This window comes from Anastrepha ludens, chromosome X (genome assembly GCF_028408465.1).
Source record: "Anastrepha ludens isolate Willacy chromosome X, idAnaLude1.1, whole genome shotgun sequence".
In the NCBI taxonomy this organism is placed as follows: Eukaryota; Metazoa; Arthropoda; class Insecta; order Diptera; family Tephritidae; genus Anastrepha; species Anastrepha ludens.
Window position 1 is genome coordinate 11,824,097 of NC_071503.1, and position 26,870 is coordinate 11,850,966.

The 26,870-nt window shown below is 40.2% G+C and overlaps 1 protein-coding gene across 2 annotated transcripts in view; it reads right to left on the bottom strand.

Moving 5' to 3' along the window:
* Positions 1 to 517: 517 nt before the first annotated feature.
* Positions 518 to 26,870, bottom strand: part of LOC128870452 (uncharacterized) — a 38,292-nt gene continuing 11,939 nt past the window's right edge. The window contains exons 2-3 of one of the 2 annotated variants that reach the window (XM_054113119.1): positions 769 to 1,981; positions 518 to 696 (exon numbers count right to left, since the gene is read on the bottom strand). In XM_054113119.1, coding sequence (XP_053969094.1) covers positions 569 to 696; positions 769 to 1,930 — 1,290 coding nt within the window. In that variant the 5' untranslated portion in view covers positions 1,931 to 1,981 and the 3' untranslated portion in view covers positions 518 to 568. Of the gene's footprint in view, positions 1,982 to 26,870 lie in introns of both variants that reach the window. The other variant, XM_054113118.1, reaches the window with a different exon arrangement.

A 26,870-nucleotide genomic window follows, 5' to 3' on the forward strand; every position in this document is an offset into this window, starting at 1 on the left:
TCCTTGCAAGAGGACACCTTCCGACCACTAAATCACCCGGAAGCCGCAAATCAATTCCAACGATTGTCTTTGTAGGCAATTGGGCGGTAGCTTCATGTACAGCTCAGTGATAAGCCAAAGGGGCCATTTGGATGCGTTTGTCCTAATTTCGTTGGCACTTTCCGACTATCTTTCGTAAGTGTTCCTCTAGCGTGCGGTTGAATCTTTCGACCATTCCATTTGATTGTGGGTGCAAGGATGTTGAATGTGTTTTCTTGATTCCCATCAAGCAGCACATCTCTTTGAATACCGCGGATTCAAAATGCACCCTGGGTAGCGCTAAATCTGCGGCCTCAACGGCCTTCCTGTACACATATTTACACTCCAATACTAGACAAACACAAAACACTTTTGCGAGCAATGTAAATATTATAAATTTTTGATGAATTTTTATGTATAATTAAACTTTAATTTTATTAGCTTCAAATAATGTATAAAAATTTCAAGATTTGCTTAATCGTCTGCACATGCAAAATACTTATTTCTCTGTACGTCTACTAGTTATTTTACGATTAATAGTATAAATACTCTACCAATTATTAAGAAAATCGAACCCCTTTCGTAAATTAGTATCGTTCTCCAAAAATTTGATATTTTCGCATATCTTCACATCATCTTTCGCCTTGTAGTTCTTGTGTTCGTCTTCATCAGATGAAGCTGATGACCAGTTTAAGGATGCAGTTGGAATTTCGCTGTTATTACAATTGTACATGAAGATTGCAGACTCACCTTCTTCGAAGTAGGCATCTGTGTAGTCAGCGTAAGTACCATTTTGCTGCTTTAGTTCGACATTACGTAAACATGTAATATCCGGTGTATTGCTCAAGGAATAGCTCAAGTTTACTTTATCAGGCTGAGGCATTAATCTTTGTTGTGGGATAGGCGTCAAGCATTTATCCGCAACGAAATTTTTAGGTGGGTCTCTATCGTTCGAATTATATAATCTTTTATAAATAATCCTATTAACAGTGTTGACATTGGTGTAGTTCTCGTTCTTAGTATACTTCAACTGCCTCTTCAAGGTTTTTTTCAGCTCCTGCTGCAGCTGTTTGTAGTTTTTGGTGACAACTATAGTTGCTGTTATATTTTCATTGCTAGGCTCTTTCGAAAGTAAATACATATCATCGGTGGTAGCTTTTGAATGTTTCAAGTTATTCTGTGAGTTTGTACGATAACTAAAAGGTCGAGAATGTTCGTCGCGGTATGTCCCCAACACGTCGTCATAAACAATTTTACGAGCAGCACTCTGTCCGGCATATATATCATGATTACGTCCATCGAAAGTTATCATCTCGTGCTTATTACGCAACTTTTTACACAACCCCAAGCTGGATTTGGCTTCGTTAGCGTTTACTGCCCTTGAAGCTTTTGCGATACCAATAGGTTGTGGCGGTGGTAGCGACGATGGTGGCCTCAATTTTCCATGAAGATGCAAAGCCATTGTTTGTTGAGCTCGGGCAGCTAAGGTATTTGAGAGCAAATTTTTACTCTGCTTTCGAATCGCATCCATTAAAGAGTTCGTTGATAAGCTACCACTAATTTTAATAGAGCATTTTTGTTCTTTTCTTCTTGGTAAGCTTTGCAAAATATTTTCTGCACTTGTAACCCTTACATCAGCAGATGATGAACTGGCGGATGATGATAGGTCTGTTGATAATGGCGCAATCGATGATGAAAATTTATCAAAATACATTAAAGATATTTCCGGCTTTATCAGAGTTTCGTTTAAAATATCATTTTGCTCGCCTAGCTTCATTGCATACCAAAGTTGACCATATGACAATTTTGTCATGCTTATATCAGACGCAATACGTTGGGCTAACGGATTTAAGTGTGCAAAGTAGTCTTGTGCCATTTGAAGATTAAATGTATTATGTTGGAATGCAGACATCTTTGTTTTATTCAGTGATCTCGTTCAAAAGTTGTAAGCACTTTTTTCATTCTAGATAACAAGAAATTTGTTTAACATAATCATATAGTTTTTGAATTGGCAGGAAATATCAAACATTAAGAAAAAGTTTTATAGACTCTTACAATATAATATAATACAAGCATCGGGTTAGGTCCTATGACGGCCGTAATATAGCCCGTTCAAAACACATCATTTGTAAAGGGTGGTCCATGTAACGTTTGAAACTTGAACTACTGATTGTAATGTGTCAACTAAAACGCATTGGTATTAAGATAGAAAGTTAGGTTAACGTTTGCGGTTTCTTGAATGGATCGACTTTTGCTTGAACAATGTTGGGAAAAATTAAACATTTATTTGCAAAATGGTAAGATTACTATTAAATATAACTATTGCGCGAACAAACCGCCAATGATTAGCGCTCCCAAGAATGAAACTGGTGCTGCCATCGTTCAAATACAGCACCATACAGTCGAAAATATATGGCAAATTTGGGATCATCGAATCGGTTACTGCAAGGCCTGCCATAGAAGTTATTTAAGTGCATAATATTTCAAATTTCAAACGTTAGAGAGCTCTACTTGAAGATTGAAATACAAATTTTTAAGTAGTTTTATTGAGTTAAAGGGTATAATATTTTGGTTTTTATGCACGGCATTTTTGGCTTTTATATAATATATACAAACCTATAAAATATTTTATTTTTTTAATGTTAATAGAGCTTTTCAGGCATTAATAGTGTGGCAAAGCGCAAAGTTCCAGAACTGACTGAAAACCAAAACTAATCGAATAAGATACCAAAACCAAAACATGAATTCGCCTTGACACCAGATGACAAGAGAGAAGTCGCCAGAAGATACGAATTGCCAAATCGAGAAATTATGATAGTTGTATGTAAGCAGAGGTGCACGCGCACAGGGCATTCAGTCTTAAGTTACACGTGTGAACGTGTAAACATAAAATAAAACTATTAACAGTTGAAATTAAAAAAGCAAGCTGTGTTGCCATTAATCTGTAACTTTTATTTAGTAACCCAGTCATCGAAATCAGAGGATGGTCCCATATGTAGAAGTCCGCGCAAGTGGGGAAAGTCACTGATCGCCGTTCACTTGGGAGTGGCCAAGACCATTCTTCTACATATGGTCCAAGCAGCTCACAACTTCCAGGATTGGCCCAAGTATCCCCTGAGTAGCTTCCGAACACCCGTTTGAGATCGAGCTAATGTGAGAAGTCAAAACATCCCAGGATAGGAGGAATAGCGCTGGGTTTTGGAGCCGCCACGGAAAATTCAACTTGCACAACGTAACATCGGGTAACGAACAGAGGTTGATCGACTTCGCCGAAGATACACCAAACTACGTGGCTGTCTCCTGATTGAAAAACGCGAAACCAGATCGATCATGTTGTGATAGATGGAAGACACGTTTCTAGTGTTTTAGATGTACGTACGATCCGAGGACCCATCATCGACTCGGCTCATTACCTTTTTGCAGCCAAACTGCGCACACGCCTCTGTGCACCAAAAAACGTCCATCTACCTACACAGAGAATGATCGACATCGAAAATATGCAATCACAACAGACAGCCAGAAGATTCGCCACTCGACACTCACTCCTGCTCTCAGAGAGTACTGCCCAACAGTCCGGCATGCACGAGTAATATAGCAGCATTTCTCGATCTTTGCGTACCGCCGCCGAAGAAGAAATCGGATTCCCGGGAGCACGAGAAAACAGTTTGCACGACGCGGAATGTCATGCTGCCGCAGAAAAAAAGATGATGCCTATAGAGCCACGCTGCGATCGGGTGTAACGCGGAAAGAGAGGCGTATTATCAGAAAGAAAAAAACGAAAGGAATTTAAGTATGCTCTGCCCAATCCATAAGAAGGCTGATCCGGCAATCTTTGCCAATTATCGCGAGATTAGTCTTCCATTAAAGGAAAGATATCAAGACGCACACCATAAATAGGCAAAACACCTATAAGCGCCAGTTATATATGTTATATTTATATACATATGTATGTAGTTTTCTAAATATCGCCTATAAGATTCCACCGTCAACCAACTGATTTGACCATAGATTGTAGAATATTTGCTCATAAGTTGGGCAATTATTGTTTATTTACCGCTACCATCAGCGTACGTTTCGCTAATTTGAAACAAACAATTGTGTTATGTGCAAACAAATTATCATCACTTTCATCACTGTATAAAAATCAAAAAAATCACGGCTGCACGAATAAGCGAAATTCCAAAATATGCGAATGTTAAAATATGCTAAATAAGTCAACGTAGAAAGCAACGAATTTTGCCGAAAACAATTTTGCCCGCCATAAGGTCGGCACAATTATAATCGCAGATGTTACAAATGTCAGTGGAGTTGCCGCCAAAGATAAATAAGCAGGTGAACAAAAAGGATATGCCTATATCCAAATTAGAAGCAGAGAAGACGCAGATAACGCCGTAACTGGAAACTATCGAGGCGTAGGTAGATGAATTGAAAACTCACCTCTGTGAACTACAATTGAATCCTCCAAATATTTCAACCAGTGGTCCGCAAATCAAACCTCAATCCTTTGACTGCACTGTATCATTCCCGATATTTAAGCTCCAGTTCGAAACTGCAGTAACAAAAATCACTGGAATACTGCAGACAAAGTTGCTGTATTGGTTGTCTCGCTTAAGGGTTCCGCCGCCGAAGTACTGCAGGCAGTTCCATAAGTCGATCGGGGTAACTATGAGAGTCTAATAGAGAGACGTTACAGGAGTGACCAGAGACAACAAATATTCCAGATAGAGTTGACGAATCACTGCCAGAGGACAAATGAGACCTTGCAGGAACACGCGACAGAGATTCAGCGTTTGGCGCATTTTGCGTATGCAAAGGAAACCGCAGATTTCGTGGAGGGGATGAAATGCCTAGCATTCATAAGAGGTATACTGGTATACTTGTTTCCATGAGCAAGCCAGTTTACAAAGTCCATCGGGTTGAAGCTGAAGAGCATACATCGGTGGAGGAAACCATGAGGAATAATAAGAGAGTCCTTTCCTCAATTTACACGACCGAGAAGATCGGATTCACAGTGTAACAACCAGTGTTGGGCATAGTGCGATAAATAATTGATACAATAAGCAGTAAGTTAAAACACTGAAAATCGGAAGATTTAGTGATAATGAAGCCATTATTTTAACTATCACTAAAACATTTGGGGTGTTTGGGTGATTAGCCGAGCCCCTCCTCCTATTTGTAGCGTGCGTCTTGATGTTGTTCCATGAATGGAGGGACATATAGTTTTAAGCCGACTTCGAGCAGCAAGTGTTTTTCATCAAAAAGACACACTCGGAGATTTGTCACTGCCTGCCGAGGGGCGACCGCTGCCAGAAAAAACTTTTTCTTCATTTTGGTGTTTCACGGAGATTCGAAACTACGTTCTCTCCAAATTCCGAATGGTAGTCACGAGCCAAGCCACTCAACTACGGCGGCCGTCGTAGGAATGGTGTTAGTTGTTTTGGAAAATTTGAGTTTAAAACATTTTCTAATATTAAGCGATAATCGAGAGACGCTATACCAATTACCTAGACTGTTAATATAAGCTTGAAGTTTATGTAAAACCGCCGAGTTTGAAATAATAGAATATATTCCTACATACAGAATGAAGTAGGCAAAAGAAAAACAACTACTTATATCATTGATAAATAGAACAAAAGGCAATGGACGCAGAGTCAACAAAGCGGATGGTTTCCCAACTCGTGAACACGCAACGTATAGCTGCCCATGTGAAAAGACTGATTTTCTAAGTTTATCCCGCAAACACTAAGCGATTGGCTTTGCGACTTGTTAATTGTCATTGTGAACGCAAGGCGAACCGGAAATCGCAATCGTTTAAATTTAAACGGCAGATCAGTCGGAATCATTGGTATTGGAGAAATACATACATTTTCACCTGCATAATTGCGTTAATAATAGTTGCCTCAATGAAATTCGGCATAAGTCTTTTCACCGCAAGTCGAGTACCGTTTCAAAGTCGCGGAGGATTTAAATTACGCAATATCATAATAGCTGAACCAACTTTGAGTTGCAAGTTATATAGTGCAAATCCTGGTAATTCCAGAGAGTTCAAAAATTCCGTTGGATAATGTACTACATCATGGGAATTTGTTATGGAGTCAACAAATTTGTATGTCACCAAATCGCCATCGAATGGTGAAATTCAGTGCGTATACATCATTTTTCTTTGCGGCGAGAATTGCTCGTTGACCAAGCATAATTCTGATAATTTTCACTAATGTTTGGGAAAACATTTTCAATAAGAGCTAATTGAGAGTCTACAAATCGGCAAAAGTCGTGGGTAAGAGTAATTAATCCAGCTATCGCATCATCTGGGACTTTTCCATTTCCAACAGCTAACAATTGTTTGGAAAATTATGGAACACTTTTTCTTTTTGAAGTTGATGCCTTCAGGCAAGCATTCAATTCATCTGCAGGCGTTCCACGGGGAATTACTGCAGATGCCTTCCTGAAATCGTCTCCCAACAATATGATCAAGCCGCCAAAGTATGAAGTTAGATGCTTCAAGTGATTTCTGCAATGCAAACGCTAGGATACAAGTAGTAATCAGTGTAGCAATCATATCGAAACGCTGCTCGATTCATATCAGCACTTGATAATTCTCTTCTTGTGCGTCGAAAATAATCTACTTGTTGATCTCTGTTATTCGCTCGACGATTTCGAATTGCCAACCGAGCCGTTTCACGGTCGTTTCATTCGCAAAGTTTCGTATCCTTCTTGCTTTACGGCTTTGCCGGGAAAGATTCGATCGTCTTGGTCGCGTCATTGATAATGATGATTCAAAGAGAATACAAATTACTATGATTATATATTTCTGACAAAATTTATATTATCAAAGATTCTACTTAACCATAGACAAAATTACGTTTAGCTGTCATTTGCGTTTTGTTCATCCATATCAGATGCGTTTTTGTTATACCATATTTTATACGGAAACGCGTTCGAATGGGATAAAAAGTATCCTATGTCGGTCTCCTGGTTCTAAGCTACCTCTCCACCAATTTTCAGCCAAATCGGATCAGCCGTTCTCGAGTTATAAATAGTGGAACTAACATGACTTTCTTTTATATATATAAGATATTAAAGTAAATAAACGAATAAATACAAATGTTTGTGACAATAACGATGTTGTCTGTCACAGCTCTTAAATAAATTAATAATTGAACTTCGATATAAGAAAATCTCTATAGTGCCAGGCTGAGTATATGAAACCAGTTAGTGTTCTCCAATTTTGGCCATTTAGTATATATATTACTTCAGCTTCGTTTAGCTTTGCCTGATTTCCTTCAGTACAGGGCACCTTCCTAAGAAGTGATACATATCTTCTTCTTCGTTTGAGTTGAATAGACAAAATTGTGCAGTATTAATTAGGTGCGAGAGTAATAAAGCGAAGAAATTACTGGTTAATGATGTTAAAGAGTGAGAAGTGAGTGAGTAGTTGAGTAGTGAGTAAGTGGTTCGACACCTGCCAAAAATGAAAAAACCAAAGATAATGATATGCGGCTTAAGTGGAAATCTTGATAGTGAGTTATATAATTATATAATTCAATAGTTAAAATCAATGGAAATGATGTAATGTGTAATGAATACAAAAAAATTGCACATCGAATGGGACAGGCGTACTTTATACGAAAGCTGCAATATATTGAGGTGTTACAATTGCTGGGGACTCAATCATAAATTCACTGTATGCAAGGAAAACAAGCAGCATGTGCCAAATGCGGAGACTCGGGATAATATTTAGTATGTCCGTGAATATACGAATGATTTTCTGAAACGTGTTAAAGCAAAATAAGAATTTAGCCTGACCGAACCCCAAGTGATTAAAAAAAATGCTTAGAAATCAATCTAATAAAATACAATATTAACAATAACTAAATGCTTGTATCATACTTGAACGCGAGAGGGCTCCGAAAAAATATAAACCAGCTAAAAGCTATCATTTTTGAAACGAGATTTGATTTGGTTTGGCAAGTAATAAATGAACCCAGGAGAGTAACTCAATCTAGTGCGAAATTAATTGACTAAGCGCTAACGAATATGTCGAATATTGAAGTGAAAGTTAACCCTAACTATAAAGTAAGCGATCATGAGTCGATTGTGATCAACTTAAAATGCATAACCTTGAATTTGAATTGAATTTGAAGAGGTCGAGCCAAGGAGCACCAGGAGATTTGGTGGCTCCTAAAACACTCAGGCTAAAAAGCGCATTGTATTTAAAGCTCTGGAAAGGAGGTAGATAGTCAAGGAGGGAGGGAGAAAAGTATCAGAGAAAGAGATAGGAAAGAATAGAGACAGAGATAGAGATAGTTAGTCCTGTGAGAATTTTTCAGATTCTTTGGCAAATCTGTAAATATCCTCCAGTTTTAGAGAACGAATATTACTCATTCCCATGACATCGGAACCCAATACCCGTAGTCGCGCTCAAGCAAAGGCAGGACACTCACAGAGAAAGTGCTCAGTGCTATCCGCCTCCTCCAAGCATGACAGGCATAGCGGGTCCTCGATGATTCCAATGGTGGTCATATGCTGACCCCATGGGTTGTGTCCTGTAATGATGCCGACCATCAACCGAATGTCTTTCCTTCTAAGTTTTAGTAGAAAGTTTGACAGTTTTCTGTTCGGACTTGTCACAAAACACTTTGCAGTTCTGCAGCGTTCTAGACCGGACCATCGCTCTTTATGTAGATTGCCTACATAATCGTTGATCCAATTCTTGATTCCTGCGGGACTGATTCCGATTATTGGCTCTGGCCCCTGTGGGGGCACCGCTGATCCACGGTTGGCCAATTCGTCGGCAATTTCGTTTCCTTGAACACCGGAGTGTCCCGGAACCCATATAAGTACAAGCCTGTTTTGTCTTGCGACAGAATTAAGCTTCTTCTTACATTCTTGAACAATCTTCGAGGTTTGCTTCGCGTTCTCCAGGGCCTTCAATGCAGCCTGACTGTCACTGAAGACTCCAATCTGTTTCCCGCTCCATCTCCTCTCGATTATCCATTCGGCTACTTTTAGGATGGCAAAAACTTCTGTTTGGAAAACAGTTGCCATTCCCCCCATAGCATAGTGATACTTATTACTATCGTTTAAGTACCATCCGGCTCCAGACCCTATTTCAGTCTTGGACCCATCGGTAAAGAAAATATCCGTCAAACCTCCCTGCATGCATTCTGGATTGCTCCATTGCTCACGCAATGGAAATCTGACATCAAATTTCCTTCCGAATAAAACTGTGGGTATCAGGTCATCTTTAGGTGCCAAAAACAGTGGATACTGCTCCGACAGCAACTTAAAGATTTCTCTGGGTCCCGAAGTTCCATCTTCGTGCCAGAAACCATATTTATGGAGTCTACACATTGCTTTTATTGCTTCCTGTTGTATCTTAAGATCCAGGGGGAGCAAATTAAGCATAGCATTTAGGGCATCACCAGAGGTTGTACTCATGGCACCCGTGATGCATAAACATACACTTCTTTGCAGCCTGTATAGTTCCCGGATTGTGGACTTAACCATGCTCCGTCGCCACCAGACCACAGAAGCGTAAGTGATGATTGGTCTGATAAGTGCCGTGTATATCCATAGGACCACAGCAGGTTTCAGACCCCAAGTTTTGCCAAAGGCTCTACGGCATTGCTGAAAAATCTTCAATGCACGATTCACCTTCAGTGAAACGTGTGTCTCCCAGGTCAGCTTCTTATCCAAGATTACTCCTAGATATTTAACTTCGTTGGAAAGACCAAGTGTCACACCTTTCAGTGTTGGAAGACTGAGTCCATCCAATTTCCGTTTTCTCGTAAACAAGACTATGGTTGTTTTGTTCGGATTAACGGAAAGACCTTTCGTGCAAAGCCTCCTTAAGGATTTATCCGATGTTAGCGCACAGACGTCGTCCGCATATGCTTGGACGTGAAAGCCGAGTTCCTGCATCTCCGCTAATAGGGAGTCTACGACGAAGTACCACAGCAGCGGAGAAAGAACACCCCCTTGGGGACATCCTTGCTTGGCCCTGACTGTGATTTGTTCGTCGCCGCACCCACCAGCGGTTAACAGCCTCTCAGAGAGCATGGAGTATATCCATTTTATAATGGCTTGATTAACTCCGTGTCGTTCGGCAGAAGAACATATCGAGCCGAAAGTGGCATTATCAAAAGCCCCCTCAATGTCCACGAACACGCCCATTGTGTATTCGTCAGCTTCCAGCCCAGCTTCAATCTTGCTAACAAGATCGTGTAAGGCTGATTCACATGATTTTCCACTCTGGTAAGCGTGTTGATTTCTACTAAGTGGACTTCTCGGCAATACCCCCACTCGAATATGTTTCTCCACTACTCGTTCCAGACTTTTCAACATGAACGATGTCAAACTGATTGGTCTAAAACTTTTTGCTAGGGAATAGTCATCTTTTCCTGGTTTTGGAATAAATACTACTCTTACGCGTCGCCATTGGGATGGTATATAACCAAATGCAAGACTGGCTGTGAAGATCCTTTTCAGGGCCTCAATCAGCCTGTCTCCTCCTTTTTTAAGCATTACTGGATATATTCCGTCAGGTCCAGGGGACTTAAAGTTCTCAACGGAAGATAAGGAAAACCTTATCGATTCCCTTGTCACTATCCGACTAGCAATATACCACCCTATTGTGGTTGGTCTCCTTGCCGCGGGGATGGGGCTTAAATGAAGGCTAAATTCCTTCTTAGGAATTTAACCTGTCATGAACCAAGAGGGAAGCTCTGTATGGGGATTGGTAGAACACCCTTACACGCTACGGCGTGTACCAACACATTCCCAAGTCAAGGTGTGCTTGGAATCGTGCCGAGGACTGAATGGTGCAGGGAATTAAAACGTGTACATCGCGAACGGAGTTTCCCTCTCGAATACCTGGCCGCCTTCGAGAGTAACTGTGGCCTTACCGCGGTAAGGGGCGCTGCCGCGGAGGACCCCATTACTTCCCCTAAATACTCGTTGGTTGTGGAGCTTGACGTAGTCAGGCGAAGCAACCGTAAGAAATAGATGAAAATGAACACACAACAAAATGAAAAAAACAAAAAATGTGTGCCGCGCCGCGACACAATACCATCCTCCGAGGAGGATACCCTGCTGGCCTCTAGCCAAGATACGGCTGAGTCGGCAAAGAGTAAGGGAAGTACCAGCCATAGCACACCCTTACCAATCAAGCAAGAACAACAACAAACAGTTCTACCACAAGCATCGAAAAAGGCGGCAGACGGCACTCAGAGAGAGAGTCAGGTCGCTAAAAAGCACAAATCCGATGGTGCTCTCATGAAATCTCGCTACACGAAGGCGAGGTTCATTCTAAGCAAGATTGCCAAAAATGAACTCGCTGGAGCGACTGACGAGCGCGACGCGGCTGACAAATTAAAATACCAGCAGGTGGTTAAGGAGTACGAAGACTTCTTATCCAAAAAACCTAAAGAAGACGACAGGAAAAAAGGCGATGCGTTGAAGAGAAACAGGTCACAGGACGTGATCGATCAGGCACCGAAGAGACCTAAGGTGTCCAGCAGCATCGAAGAAGCAAAACAACGACCGTTCAGTGAGGTGGTTAAGGATAACCTCCTCTATGCACTAATCGATGAAACCACAAACAGTGGCAAAGTGGTCCTGCAGAAGTGGGGGCAAGTGGAGGCCAAACTGTCCAAGCTCGTGCTAGACAAGCATGTGGTTGGAGCACAGGGCGGAACTCTCCCTTCCTTCGATTCTGCAGGAGTACTTCGCGGCTGCAGGGTCATCAAGTGCGACGACGACTGGTCAAGGGTTGTCCTAGAAAGGTGTGTTGCTGAGATCAGCAGCACACTGGAAGGCTTAAAACTTAAGCTAATTCCGGCCAAAGACATCCCTTGCCCTCCTCGCGCTCGTATTTGGCTACCAGTGATGGACTTGAGCGGTACAGAAGTGCTGAAATACCTCAAGTCACACAACCCTGCGGTGCCGATGGACGACTGGGCAATCGTGAAGGCAGAAAAACCGCAAAAGAGCAGCATGTCATTCGTTCTGCAGATCAACGATGAGTGTCTGCCAATACTAAAACAACAAGACAACAAAATGCGGTTTGGTCTAAGAAAGGCCAAACTGAAAATTTTCAAAGCAGACAGCAATGAAAATGAGGAGGACCCAGACGAGGTCGACAACAACATACAGCTAGAAAGGCTAGAAAAGCTGGACCTAGCTGAAGACGACAATAAATCCGATGCCTAGAGCCATACAGGTGAATCTGCAGCACTCGAAATGTGCTACAGAGAACTTGGATGTCTTCCTCAGGGAAGGGGACATCGACATCGGTTTCATACAGGAGCCCTGGGTCAGAGACAACGAAATTAAGGGGTTCCAAAACAACAAGAGCATCAACATTTTCTACAACAAAGCAGACGGTAAGCCACGGTCATGCATAATCACCAAAAAACACCTAAAAGCTTTTCTGTGTTCTAATTTTAGTACTCCTGATTTTACGGTGGTGAAAGTGGAGCTGCAGAAATCGGCGATATACCTGGCATCGGTGTACATGCCACACGAGAAACCGGCGCCGCCAGACGAAGTGGCTCGTTTCCTGACAACACTAAGCAGCACAGACAAACTATTGATGGGCTGTGACGCAAACGCTAGAAATGAGCTCTGGGGCAGTTCAGAGACGAATGAAAGAGGTGAGTCACTTTTTGAATTCCTATTAAACACCAACCTAGACATATGTAATGTAGGGACCACCCCAACCTTCACTTTTCCGAGCTCGCCAACCTTTCCTGGCTGGGAAGAGGTCTTAGACATTACCCTATGCACAAACAATAACTCCCAAATAGTCACAAATTGGAGGGTATCCGACAAGAGATCCTTCTCGGACCATAGCTGGATTCTCTTCGATATTAATCTCAAGCTTGAAAAACCTCTCCCATATAGAAATCCTAGAAGAACAAACTGGCACACATTCCGTAGAGTGGCCCAGTCTAACCTTCAACACTTAAACAGAACCATAACGTCAAGGGAAGACCTAGATGAGAAAGTAAGAGCTTTCGAAACTTCCTTGGCGAAAGGACTTGAAGCTTCATGCTCTGCCACATATGGTAAAACAACTTATCCTACCTGGTGGAATGAAGATCTAAGTCAACTCAGGAAAATGACAAGAGAAATCTTCAACATCTGCTACAAACACAAATACTTCAAACCCTACAAAGACTGCCTTAGGGAATACAAGAAAGCAATCAAAGAGGCTCGGACAGAGGCTTGGAGAGATTTTTGTAGTTCCATAGAATCAACCAAAGATACGGCCAGACTAGGCAAGCTTTTATCCAAGGAACACTCCTGCCCTTCCTTCTTGAAGAAAGACACCGGAGAGTGGACAAAATCATCGGCCGACACACTAGAACACCTTATAAATACACACTTCCCAGGCAACACAGAATACATTGAGAACAATACTGACAGTGTTCAAACATCCAAAATATCACCCATTATAATCAACCACATCGTATCCCAAGATAGAATATTATGGGCGATAAAAAACTTTGAACCATATAAGGCAGCCGGTCCAGATGGGATATTCCCAGCCATGCTGTGGAACACTCGAGAAACGACGATTCCTTGGCTGGAGGTCTTTTTCAGGAAAAGCCTTACGCTGGGGCACATACCAAAAAGCTGGAGGAGGGTTAAGGTAATCTTTATCCCTAAAGCTGGTAGACGCGGTCATGATACAGCGAAAGATTTCAGATCCATCAGCTTATCCTCCTTCATCCTCAAAACTCTCGAGCGACTGTTGGATGTATATCTCAGGGAAAAGATTACAAACTCAACAATTTCACCATCTCAACATGCCTATCTCAAAGGAAAATCCACAGAGACAGCTCTTCATGAGGTTGTAAGTGAGATTGAGAGGAGCATAGAATACAAGCAATACTCACTAGTCGCTTTTCTCGACATAGAGGGGGCCTTCAACAATGTTACCACAAGATCTAAAATTGAGGCTCTTAACATGTTAGGCATAGACATGGGTCTCAACGAATGGATAGAGAATATGCTCAAAACTAATATAGAATAATCATCGGTGAGGTAGGCAGCAGCACGATAAAACGCTCTGTCAACAGGGGAACCCCTCAGGGAGGAGTCTTATCCCCTCTGCTATGGTTACTAGTCGCCAACAACATCCTCACCAAATTTAACCAAAAAGGAATTAAAGTGGTGGCGTACGCGGACGACATAGTGCTTATGGTTTCAGGAATGTTTTCAACCACAATCAGTGAGATTATGGAAGGAGCTCTGGTATTACTCAGCAATTGGGCCACGGACTGTGGTTTAAGTGTAAACCCGAGTAAAACGGAACTGATGCTATTCACCAAGAAAACCAAGGTGCCAAACTTTAATCTCCCAAAACTAAACGGCGTCAGCCTCACGCTAACCAAACAGGCAAAATACCTAGGGGTTATCCTGGATCCCAAACTCAGCTGGAAGTCCAACGTAGAGTACAGGGTAAAGAAAGCGAACATAGCACTTTACACATGTAAGAGAATGTTGGGAAAAAAATGGGGTATCCAACCAAAATTATCCAACTGGTCCTAAACAGCCATTGTAAGGCCAATACTAACATATGCGGCACTAGTTTGGTGGCCTGCAACAGAAAGGAAATACAACAAAACTAAGCTGAACAAGATACAAAGAACAGCGTGTATCTTGACTACAGGAGCGCTTAGCACCAGTCCTACTGAAGCGCTCAATGTACTAACACATCTATTGCCATTAGATTTACACATTAAAACAATAGCTACTTGCAGCGCGGTGAGACTCGGAGACATAGGAAGCTGGACAACAAGGCCGTACGGTCACAGCAAGATCCTCCTACAGGGACCCCCGCTGCACAAAAACGGATCAGACTACACAGTCCCCGACCTCAACTTCAAGAAAGGCTTTACGGTACGTTTTCCACCGAGAGCCGAGTGGAGCAAAGGAGAGGTGATTGGAAGACACGATATCGAAATTTATACCGATGGTTCTAAGATGAACTGTGGTGTGGGAGCTGGCTTCCATTCGGAGCCACTCAACCTATCTCAATCAATTCGTCTTCCTGATTATGCCAGCGTGTTCCAGGCAGAACTTTTAGCGATCAGAGAAGCATGCAAATCCCTAGAACTCTACAAGGTAGTTGGTGCAAGAGTAGCTATCTTCTCAGACAGTCAAGCAGCTATTAAGGCCTTAGACTCCAACTACATTTCATCCAAACTGGTCCTACAGTGTAGAGAGAAGCTGAAACTGCTCAGCCATTGGCTTGAAATTACCCTGATATGGGTTCCCGGTCATAGGAACATACGAGGCAATGAGATAGCGGATGAGCTAGCAAGAAAGGGCTCAACACTAGACATAACAGAGGCGGTGGCAGTTTCCACCCCACTGAACACACTAAAAGCATCTATTGCTTCATACTATCATGCTTTCGCCGAAAGAAGATGGAAGCAAATACCTACATGTATCACAACAAAAAACACATGGCCGTCATATAAAATCCAAAGGACGAATGACCTGTTAGGATGTTCTCGGCCAAACATTTCACGTATCACTGCAACCCTTACAGGACATTGGAAAGTAGGGGATCATGCAGCTAGACTCAACCTACCCTTCAATCCTATCTGTAGAAGCTGTCAAGCGGAAGGGGTGAAGGAAAGTCTGTTCCACTATTTATGTGAATGTCCGGGACTAGCCAGGGCACGACTCCGATCCTTCGGTAAGCCTTTCCTACAGCAAATTAAGGAGATCTCAGTCATCGATATAAAGGATTTGCTCCTATACTTGGACCTCACTAAATGGATCTGACTCGGAAACACCAAAAAAAAAAAAACAAAAAAAAAACAAAAAAAAAAAAAAACAACAACTCATCATTTCACGAGATAGTGGTATTAAAACGGTGCTGGTCACTAATTAGGAGCATTTCAGCTAAGAAATGTTCAACCACCTCAACAACAACAACAACAACAACAACAATATACCAGCTGTACCTAGAGGTTCCACCGTTGCCACCGTCATTGTTCATGCCATGCATAACCTTAAAAAAAAAAACAACAAAAAAAAATCAAATCAATCGTTTTCAACACAGAAACATTTACTGGCGAAATATTAAAAGGCAATTTCGGGTTATAAAAACTTTGACGAGTGGTTTAACAGCTATCTGAGTACTATGAAGATATAAAAATTCAATTGTTTGAAACTGCGAAATGGAGCAGAAAACATAGTTATTGGCAAAAATATAAGCAATACAGATAGCACTATGTCTACGAGCTGCAACTTGCTCGAAACAATTTCGTACAAAAACAAATTGAAGGAGCACGAGACGAAAGGGCAATGTGGAGAACATCTAGTACTAAACGAGAAAAGGACGAATCGAAACATTTCGATAAATGATGAGATGCTAACAAAAAAGCACAAAATAGAAAACAAAATGAATGAATTTTTTGTAAAAAGTGTAGAAGAAATTAAAAATAGCATTCCAATAGTCGGGCATAAGACGATATACCGCAAAGCGATGTTCAGATCCTGTTCACAATAAACCTACTCGATTTAGAAATGGTGATTAAAAGTATGAACAACAAAAAATGCTTCAATTTGATATCTACGAAAATGATATTGTGTACATTTCACCTAATTGGCCCCATCTTCCTGAATATCATAACCCATTCTCTGAAAACGGGGGAGTTCACCGATAGCTGGAAAATCTAAACAGTCATACGTGTAGAAAAAGTTAAAAACACAGATAAGCCAGAGGAATTTAGTCCAATTAATATGCTGATGACTCGGAGTACAATTATTGAGAAGGCAGTACATAAACAATTAGAAGCGCATATGGAGAACAACCGATTGCTATTAGCAAAATTGCCGTATTTGGGTTGAAGAGCAACTCGAAACCATTCGAGAGAAGCCATTATATCCATTTAAAAGAACCGTTTGGTGCGGCCTATGGGCTAGAGGAATCATCGACCCATATTTCTTCAAATACGAAGCTGGCGCCAATGTAACAGTGAATGGTGAACACTATCGTGCCATGATAAACTACATTTTGATGCCGGAAATTGAAGCAAGTGATCTCCAAAACATTTGGTTCCGGAAAGACGGCGCTACTTGTCATACAGTTAGTGATACAATGGATCTGCTACGTCGGCGTATCGGTGAGCAATTTATCTCCCGTCTCCGACCAATGGATTGGCCACCAAGATCGTGTGATATCACACCTTTGGACTTCTATTTGTCCAAATGCTTTGTGGATAAACCAGCTTCGATTGAGACATTGGAAGCTAACATTACTAAAGTTATTCACGAGATACCGATCGAAGTCTTCCAGCGAGTCATTCAAAATTGGTGTTTATGGATGACCGAAATACGGCGCAGTTGCGGCAAACATTTCACAGGGATTATCTTTAAAAAATAAATGTTACGTATGGTTCTACATAAAAATAATAAAGATTGCCCAATAAATTTCAATTTTCTTTGCTTTATTTCAATTTTAAATCCGAATCCTCTAAATTGACCTTTTTTTATTTAAAAATGAACAAGTTAAAACTTAATGTTGGCTAAACTAAAGCTATCATAATAAATAGAATTTCAAATGATATATAGTCATAGATAATGAAGCAATAGAAAAAGTTAATACAATTTAGTACCTGGGCATAGCTATCGATATAAATTTGAACTTTGAAAGGCATTTGAACAATGTGTGTTGCAAACTTGCCAAGAAGACTGGTTTTTTCGTAGAATAACAAAAATATAAGATTATATAATGTGATGACCAAGCCTCATTTTGAGTATTGTTCCTGGGTTCAACAGAAATGCTACAAAAATACAAAATAAGGGTATGCGCCCAATAACATGAATGCTCGATACTTTAAAATAGATTAATATCAACCGAAGAACTAAAATTAATGCTGTATTATTAATATTTTTAACGAAACATAACCTTCACCAAAATATTTATCAGAACAACTAGTATATGTGGGAGAAGAGCTACCGTTTAAGAATTATTATGTACAGCACTAGTAGGTCACAAAACGCTCTACTATGTAAAGGACTAGAAGAAAAGCGAAATAAATATTATTATATATTGATTGATTAAATTAAAGAAAATATTGTATAAAATAGTCATAACATTAAGCAAGCCACACAAAAAATTACAAAATTTATGAAATTAATTTTATTATGAATTGAAAGCTAAATAAATAAATATTATATAAAAATTATATATTGTATATACTGTATTATATTCTATAATTCTATATTATGAATATACTGCCTCGCCATAAATTGTGTGACAAATTTTACAAGGTCCGTCTCTCGAAGTGTTACCAACTTCAGACCGCTCACGCGGTTCTTGTTACCTTGTTGTTAGTTGGTTAAATGACAGCCCAGCAAAGTAAATGCGAAATATTATCGGGAAAGTATTCTGGAGGTTGCTTTGAAGCCGTGGGTAGTCAAACATTTCGGTGGCAGACCATGGACGTTTCAACAGGACTTGGCACCGTCTCACAAAGCTCGAGTGAACAAGAATGGCTAAAAACCAACGTTCCGAACTTCATAACGTCCACACAATCGCCCTCAAATTCACCAGACGCGAATCCAATGGATTACTCTCTTTGGACCTTTTTGGAGAGCAAGGTGCGAACGAATAGATTCATCAGTCTCGAGGCCCTGAAAAAAAACCATTGTCCGCGAGTGGGCCAAAATACCTGCAAGTCACATTCGTGTAGCTTGCGATTCGTTTCTGGACCCTCTCAAGGTCATAGTCAAGGCAAAAGGTGGTCATATCAAGCAAAAGTAAACGGATTCTTAATTTTGTAATATTTTCACACATTTTTACTTTCAATTGAATAAAAGTACAATAATTTTCCGAAGTAAATAAATGGGCTCTTTGTCTTCGAGTGTCGAACCCTGTACAATGCTTACGGCGAAAACAAATCTGCAGAAAAAAAGGTCCGTTATTTTTGCTTTTGTTCGTATGCATTGTTTACTCATAAATTATACTCAGTTTCGTGGCGAATTTCGCATATTAACAATAGAGTGGGGAGCTAAGGAAAATTGCATTGCAGTAGTGGTTAGAATCAGTGCAACCATAGGCCGTTCGAGAAATAATTCTCAGAAATCCTCTTAGAAAGCAGAAAATCATGTCCAGAGAAATGAATGTGTCGATCAGATCCATTTCAAGACTAATTAGAGGTGATCTCCACATGAAAGCCTTCCGTCGTTCAACCGGTCATCTTTTGAAGAAAATTGGACTCGGAAGAATCAAGCAGCTTCTTCGGTGGCACGCGCTCAACGACCATGAAAATAGTATTTGGTTTGGTGGGGAGTGTCTTATAAAGGCGTTACATATCTTCGTTTCTGCGAAAAAAGTTTTAAGGCCGGGACAAAAGTGTACCAGGAGGTTGTCGTAGAAGGTGTGGTTAAGCAGTTGAGCAATACTATTTTCAATGAAGAGCGTTGGATCTTCCAGAAAGATTCCGCTCCAGCTTATAAGGCAAAAGCCACCCAGCAGTTGCTAAAATCAATATTCCCGGGTTCATAGCCGCAGAAGATCGGCCGTCAAGAAGCCAAAGATCTGAATCGATTCAGGATTGGAGGACATGTCGAAGACCTCACAGAAATTTCGAGAGTCTCAAACAATCTTTCGACCGAGCAGCGACGTGAGTATCCATGGAAACTGTGCATACTGCAATAACTGATTGGCCTAATCGTTTGAAGTCTTGTGTTAAGGCAAATTGTGGCCATTTCGGATGAAAATTAGCACTTGTCTTTGTACTACAATAGTATTTTCCTTATTAAATAAAACTAACTTCATTTAAGGAGGTATTATATGGTAATTTCATATTCGGACTTAACTTATAACAGAACTTATGGCAGTACAGTACAGTAATAAATATATGAATATAGATAATATATTAGAATTGAAAACTTCAAATATTTCTGAAATTATTATGATAAAAAGGTAATAAGCGAATATTTCAGATCTACAACATAATAATAGCTTTTACAGACCACTTAGAGCTAATATGAGCTTAAATTAGTGCAGATAGTTAAGTAAAAAAATAAAAAAAGAGAGTTCAGAAATTCATAAAATTCATTCCTTGATACCGAAAAGTCAAACGGAATAGAACTCGAGATCTCATTGAATTCTCTTAGTGCGCGGGCAATAGGAACATTTCGGGGATAATTTACAATATGTTAAACAATTTAAGATGAAATGGGTGAAAAGTAATACGTAGAGGTATAGTAGGTACATATATTAAAGTGAATGCCACGTAATTGGGATGAACAATCAATGTCTCCCTTAATTACACTGAAAACAAAAGACAGTGAGAGTATAGATCTTCTACTCTTTAGAGACTTTAAGTTAATTAAAATAAAACGGGAATTGTAGGAAAGGATATGATTTGAGAATTTTAACGACCTGAGATCGTATATAAGGAACAGCTTCTGTTCCAGTTCAATTCTCTCAATTGCCAATTGGTGGCAAAGCATCCATATAAATGGTGCATATTCTAATCGAAGGAAGGAAAAAGTAATTTGAGAGAGTAAAGATCTGAGAACTTCGAGCTATTACGCCGTATTAAAACTAATATTTATTACGAAGTGAATACACAAACATAGTTACTGTGACTATTGATTGAAGAATGAGAGAGAGAGAGAAAATACTTTGAGCTTTGGCAAAAGGCACATGAAAACATTTCTTGATATTTAGAGAGATGCCAGAGTTACTTTGCCAGTGAACGAGCGGATTAATAACAACATAGGAACATCCTCAGTTTTTCTAATCGCAGATAATATGTTCAAATTATCAGCAAATCATCGACATGAAAACCTTCAGAAAAAATTGAAAAACAATATTCACCAAAAGCAGCTAAGTTGGAAACTGCAAATAGGGGGAATTTTCATAGGAATAATTAAACGATTTCTTTATTAGGAAATTTTTTGGAAAATACCAAAGTACGTTGACCCTTCATCCAAGTACAGTGACACACATTGTAGGAACTGTACCATCGCACAAAAGTATAACGAACCATTTCCAACAATAATAAAAGATATGGGATAGTTCAAGGTTTTGTAATAAAAGCGGCTATTATAAACGTTTGCAACCCTGTTGCAAATGTGAAACAGATACTTTTCTGCTGTTCTTATTTCGCATAGGTCGGTGAACGTGAATTCATAAATAAAAATAATGACTTTTTCAATAAATATTTTTCTTCAAAACTTCGATATGGACGGTAATTTTCTATTAAACAGGACAATGAAAAGAAAGAAGCAATGATGCAAGCAAAACTTGTATGATATAAGTTTAAAAGATCGCTCACATTCTTATTGACAAGAGACCTAGATGCAATAACCATAACCAATCATAGATGCAATAACCATAACCACAGGAATAAATAAATTAAAAAACCATAAAACGGGTGGTGAAGACGGATTCCCGGCAGAGCTCATAAAATATGGAGAGCAAGCCTTGCACAAGCAAATACACTATTTTGTAAAAACCATTTCGGAAAAGCATAAAATACCAAATGAATGGCTAAAAATGGCTAATAGTGCCAATACATAAGACTGAATGTCGAAATTATCGAGGAACATCGGTTACAAAGTGTTCAGAAAATAGGCTTTGTTGGCTGATTCATGTCATCCGAATGGATACAAACGCTCTAGCTCCCAAAATATTCGATGCGATGCCAGCTAGTGGTAGCAGAGGAAAGAGACAGCCTCCTCTACGTTGAAAAGATCAGATAGAAAAGGACTTAGCTTCACTTGGTGTGTCCAACTGGTGCCGGTTAGTACGAGAAAGAAACGATTGGCGCGCTTTGTTAAATTCGCGTAAGCAAGATGAAGGAACGTTATACTACGGCTCCGAACGGCAGATATTTTTTTATTAGGAGCTTGTTCATGGCAGAAATACACACGGAGGTTTGCAACTGCCTGCCAAGGGACGACTACTATTTAAAAACAACTTTTTCTTCATTTCGGTGCTTCGCCGAGAGTCGAACCTACGTACTCTCTGAATTCCGAATGGTAGTCACGCACTAACCCATTTGGCTGCGACGGCCGCCGTATGTATAGATAAAAATCTGGACGCAAAGCTTAAAAAATTCTTTTACAAATCGGAAAATTATTATATTGTTACGGACGCCTTATCCTGACAGCATATCAATGTTTTAGTAAAATCTGAATCTTTACAACTCGCGGGTTTTCGCGACCATGGCTGGCGCTCCAATATTTACTTAATGTGCTGAACCTCACCCCTCTCCTATCGTCACTGGAGCAGCTCTAGCATTTCTTCTAGCATTTCTTCTCAGATCTAGCATCGACCCTAACCCAGAACTTAGCTTGGAAACAATCGGTACAAAGAATGGTGCCATTTTAGGAGCTTTTTAATTGGTGACTTCAATTAGCACCAAAATTGGACATTCAAACCTGTCAAACGATCGTGATCGTAGGGGACTACTTCGGCAGAGCAGATAAACAATTCGACATTCAGCATAGTAAACGACGACGCCTCCACTAAGATAAAGAATAACTGCAGCTGTTCACCTATTGCTAGTGCTGGTATGATTATTAATATAACATGGTTGGTGACCTATACTATCCTCTGCATTAGATCATTTGTCCTTTGCCGTCTTGATCGATATACCAGCCGACTTTATTTCCACGAATCACCGCTCCAATATGAAATTTCATGAAGCTGATTGGGTCGGTTTTGCGGAAATTACGGAAGACACTATCGACGCTCATACCATTCCCTCCGATATGCGCGTTAGTGAACGCTCATTCAGAAAAGTGATCACTACTGCCGTGACTCGCTTTATACCCGCTGGAAAGCTCAAGGAGATACTTCCTAATTTCCCATCAGAAGTAGCCATTTCACAAAGGGAGCGTCACTACCTACTATATGCCGATCCCGGTAATCCTCTGATAAAAGATCTTAATTTAGAGATTCCCCAAGTAGTAAATCAAGACAAGAGTTGATTAAATAGGTTGAGAACCTGAAGACCTGCAACTTCACCTCACGTGTGAGTAAGATCTGATACGCCGTGAGGTTGCTGCCAAATCCGACAAAGCGCAATGATAGAGTGGCAATCACATTTGGTGATTGTGCTTCGTCGTCCGATGCGAACCTTTTAGCCGCAACTCAGACGGTTACACAAACTATCAAAGAAAAGTACATCGATTGTTTCCCCAACAATAAAGCTTAAGTGACTATCAGGAAAGCAAAAGCTTCTAAAACCATTAATCGCAACGGTACCAACGTGCTGATGTTGAAAAATATGAGCCAATGGGTGCATATTACATCATTAGGGTATTCAATCTGTCTACGACCGAACCCTAGAAAAGTGAAAAGAAAGAAGAGTGGTCCTGTTATTGAAACCTGGAAATCGACCAAGCAAGGGGAGTTTTAGCTACCGATATCTCTGCTCTCCACAATAAGGAAGACCACTGAAGCCCTCCTACTCTCGTTCTTCACAAAATATTTGACCCCAACGTCGCTTCCCGAAAGTGCACAGCACCATCACAGCACTAAACGCCATAAACAAGCGAAAACCCCACGACTTAACCCCAACGGCCCCTGCGAGAAAGCAGCTGAAGGCTGAAGTCGATGACATACTGACTGTCAATAACCTGAAGTTACTTGGCGTTACCTTCCCCAATTCACTAGCCGGTACTTGAGACATTTCAGGCAATTGGCCGACCGGTTCTGAATTATGCAGTGTCCATCTGGTCGCCAAGACGCAGCGGCCGAACTGGACCTGCCAAAATATTGCAATCATGACAGCCACGGCACCTTCTAATGCTCTCCCTAAAGCGGCGAGGAACCACCCCTGCAATCACTTAATGGAGACTAAGCCACCTACTAGGCACTTCAGAGGACATCATTCGATTTGACTGCCGAGAGCCAGGACTTAATACCACAGCCAATGGATCCCCAGTATATATACATGTCATAAACCACATTTTTCGTGAGTCCTTTACCATTTCTTTAAACTCCCGCCCCAAATGTCGTCATCGGATCCTACCATAACCCTTTGCATGCGAAGAGCTTCAACTGCCCGAGACCGCGCTATCTTCACACAATTACATTCAGAATTTACCCCGACATATTCAACATATGCTTAACATGTGAAGGTATCCCGTACGACACTCACCACTTATTCCCCATTAATCCATAAGAGGAGCTTTGCACCCATCCTATCGAAATCGCATTTTTCTTGGTTTCCGTTAGACAGAATTGACGATGACGCCAGGAGACTTTACCGCAACTGACAAGCCTTTGTAAGGTACTACAACAAGAAAATTAAAATTTTAGACGAAGGTTGTCTTATCGAAAATTTTATAGATATAGATCAGTTGAGGATGGTTCCATATGTAAAAGTCCACGCAAGTGGGGAAAGTTACTGATCGCAATTCACTTGGGAGTGGCCAGGACGATTTTTCTGCATATGGTCCAAGCAGCTCACAACTCCCGGGATTAGCCCAAGTATCCTCTGGGTAGCTCCCCGTCGGGGAGTGAGCTAAAGTGAGAAGGCGAAACATTCCAGGACAGCTGGTTGTGCGCTAGGTTTTCGACCCGCCTCTTAAACCACAGCGCTGTTAGTTCTGCCTTCTCCAAACTGGATAAAGAGTTTGAGCGAATGGGACTGGTGGTGAACGAGGACAAAACGAAGTACCTCCTGTCGTCAAACAAACAGTCGGCGCACTCGCGTATCGGCACCCACGTCACCGTTGACAGTTATAATTTTGAGGTTGTAAAGGACTTCGTATACTTAGGAACCAGTATTAACTCCGATAACAATGTCAGCCTTGAAGTCCAACATAGAATCTCTCTTGCCAAAAAGTGCTACTTTGGACTAAGTAGGCAACTGAGCAGTAAAGTTCTCTCTCGACGAACAAAACTAATACTCTACAAGACTCTCATCATGCCCGTCCAACCTATGGCGCAGAAGCGTGGACGATGACAACATCCGATAAGGCGACGCTTGGAGTGTTTGAGAGAAAGATTCTGCGTAAGATTTTTGGACCTTTGCACGTTGGCAACGGCGAATATCGCAGGCGATGGAACGATGAGTTGTATGAGCTTTACGACAACATAGACATAGCGCAGCGCAGGTCCGCAGCGGCTACGTTGGCTGGGTCATGTCGTCCGAATGGAAACAAACGCTTCAGCTCTGAAAGTATTCGATGCGGTACAAGCTGGTGGTAGTAGAGGAAGAGGAAGGCCTCCTCTGCGTTGGAAATATTAGGTGGAGAAGAACTTGACTTCACTTGGTGTGTCCAACTGACGCCGTTTAGCACGAGAAAGAAACGACTGGCGCGCTTTGTTGAACTCGGCCAAAATCGCGTAAGCGGTTATCGCGCCAATTAAGAAGAAGAAGATCAGTTGAAAGTGTATGACAAAATTTAATTAGGAAAATCATCGCATCTAAGTATTAATGAGACAACTTTAGCGAAGTAATCAGCAAATATCCGATACCAGCTTTAACCCGCGGCCCCGCTCGCGTAGAATTAGTTTTGAGGGTTTTATGATATGTATTTAAAAGAATTACAAACAATAATTTCATAGAAAATAATTTGTTATCAATCACCATAATATTACAATACCCGGCATTGGTTGCTATGCCTCGTTGAATAAAATCAAAACAACCAATCAGAAAAATATCAAGCAAAATTATTTTTATAAAATTTTATATCTCAAACCGTTTTTGAACTTTGCATTTGGGTTATATAGGGTTTTTCAATAGGTGCGCTGAAAAGTGATTCAGGATCGTCATGTAAAGTGATGCAGGATCGTCAATGTATAAGTGTTATTATTTTATGGAAGAGCTTTAGGGCAAACCTGCCGACTAAAGATTCCTTTGTAAATAAAAGATTTTTATTCAGTTAGGGCAAATGACTGCCTTCCAACTATCAGGTTGAGACTGAGCTGCCTTCTGATAGAATGGCTTTATTTTTATACTTTCTTTTTGCCTTGTCATCAATAAAATATACATAATTACAATCAAACATTGTTACAAGTAAAAATCAATAACAAAATTGTAAACACTTAAAAATACTATACAATGAAATTTTGCTTAGGTTGACTTAAATTTTGTTTAGGTTAACTTACTTCACAGTAAGCTATGGCTTTGCTTTGGAGTGGGGTATCATATGACAAAAAAATGTATTTGGTGTGTGCCATGTGTTTACTTATGTTTCGGGTTTCAAAAAAAAAGGAAAAGAACTTTTGTCATTGAAATTGAAATGAAAAGAATTATGTCATTAAAGTAGAGTAAGTTGAAATGAAAAGAATTATGTCATTGAAATTGAAGAGTAGAGTGAATTGAAATGGTTTACATAATTTGAGTTTGAGTATTAAAAATATATTTAAAGAATTCGAAAGAAGTTTGAAAGTGAAGTGGAGGTACTCTACACCCCTATGGTTAAGATTGAAAATTACTGTGCTAAAAAAATTTGTTTAAATTTTGCAAGTTCAGTAGTTTTCAATAAAAATAATTTTATGACTTTAAAAGTTTCTTAGTATATCTAAATCTATTTTTAATTCTATGATTTATAATAAATTTTTCTTAAATTTATTTAATATGATAATGTTTTAGGTGATTTTGTATTTCTTAAGGGTATTATTATGATATTCTTTAAGCTTATTGTTAATTTGTAATACAGAATTGACTCCTTTACGCTCCACTATGAGATAAGGGCCATGATATGGACTTTGCTGTTTTCTTCTACTTTCTAGTTTTACAAATACCCAGTCACCTACTTTTAATTCTGATGTGTTACTGTTCTTGTCATATAGTTCTTTTCTCTTTTGTTTTGTTAGTTTTATCAGTTCTTGTGCCCTAAGAAGT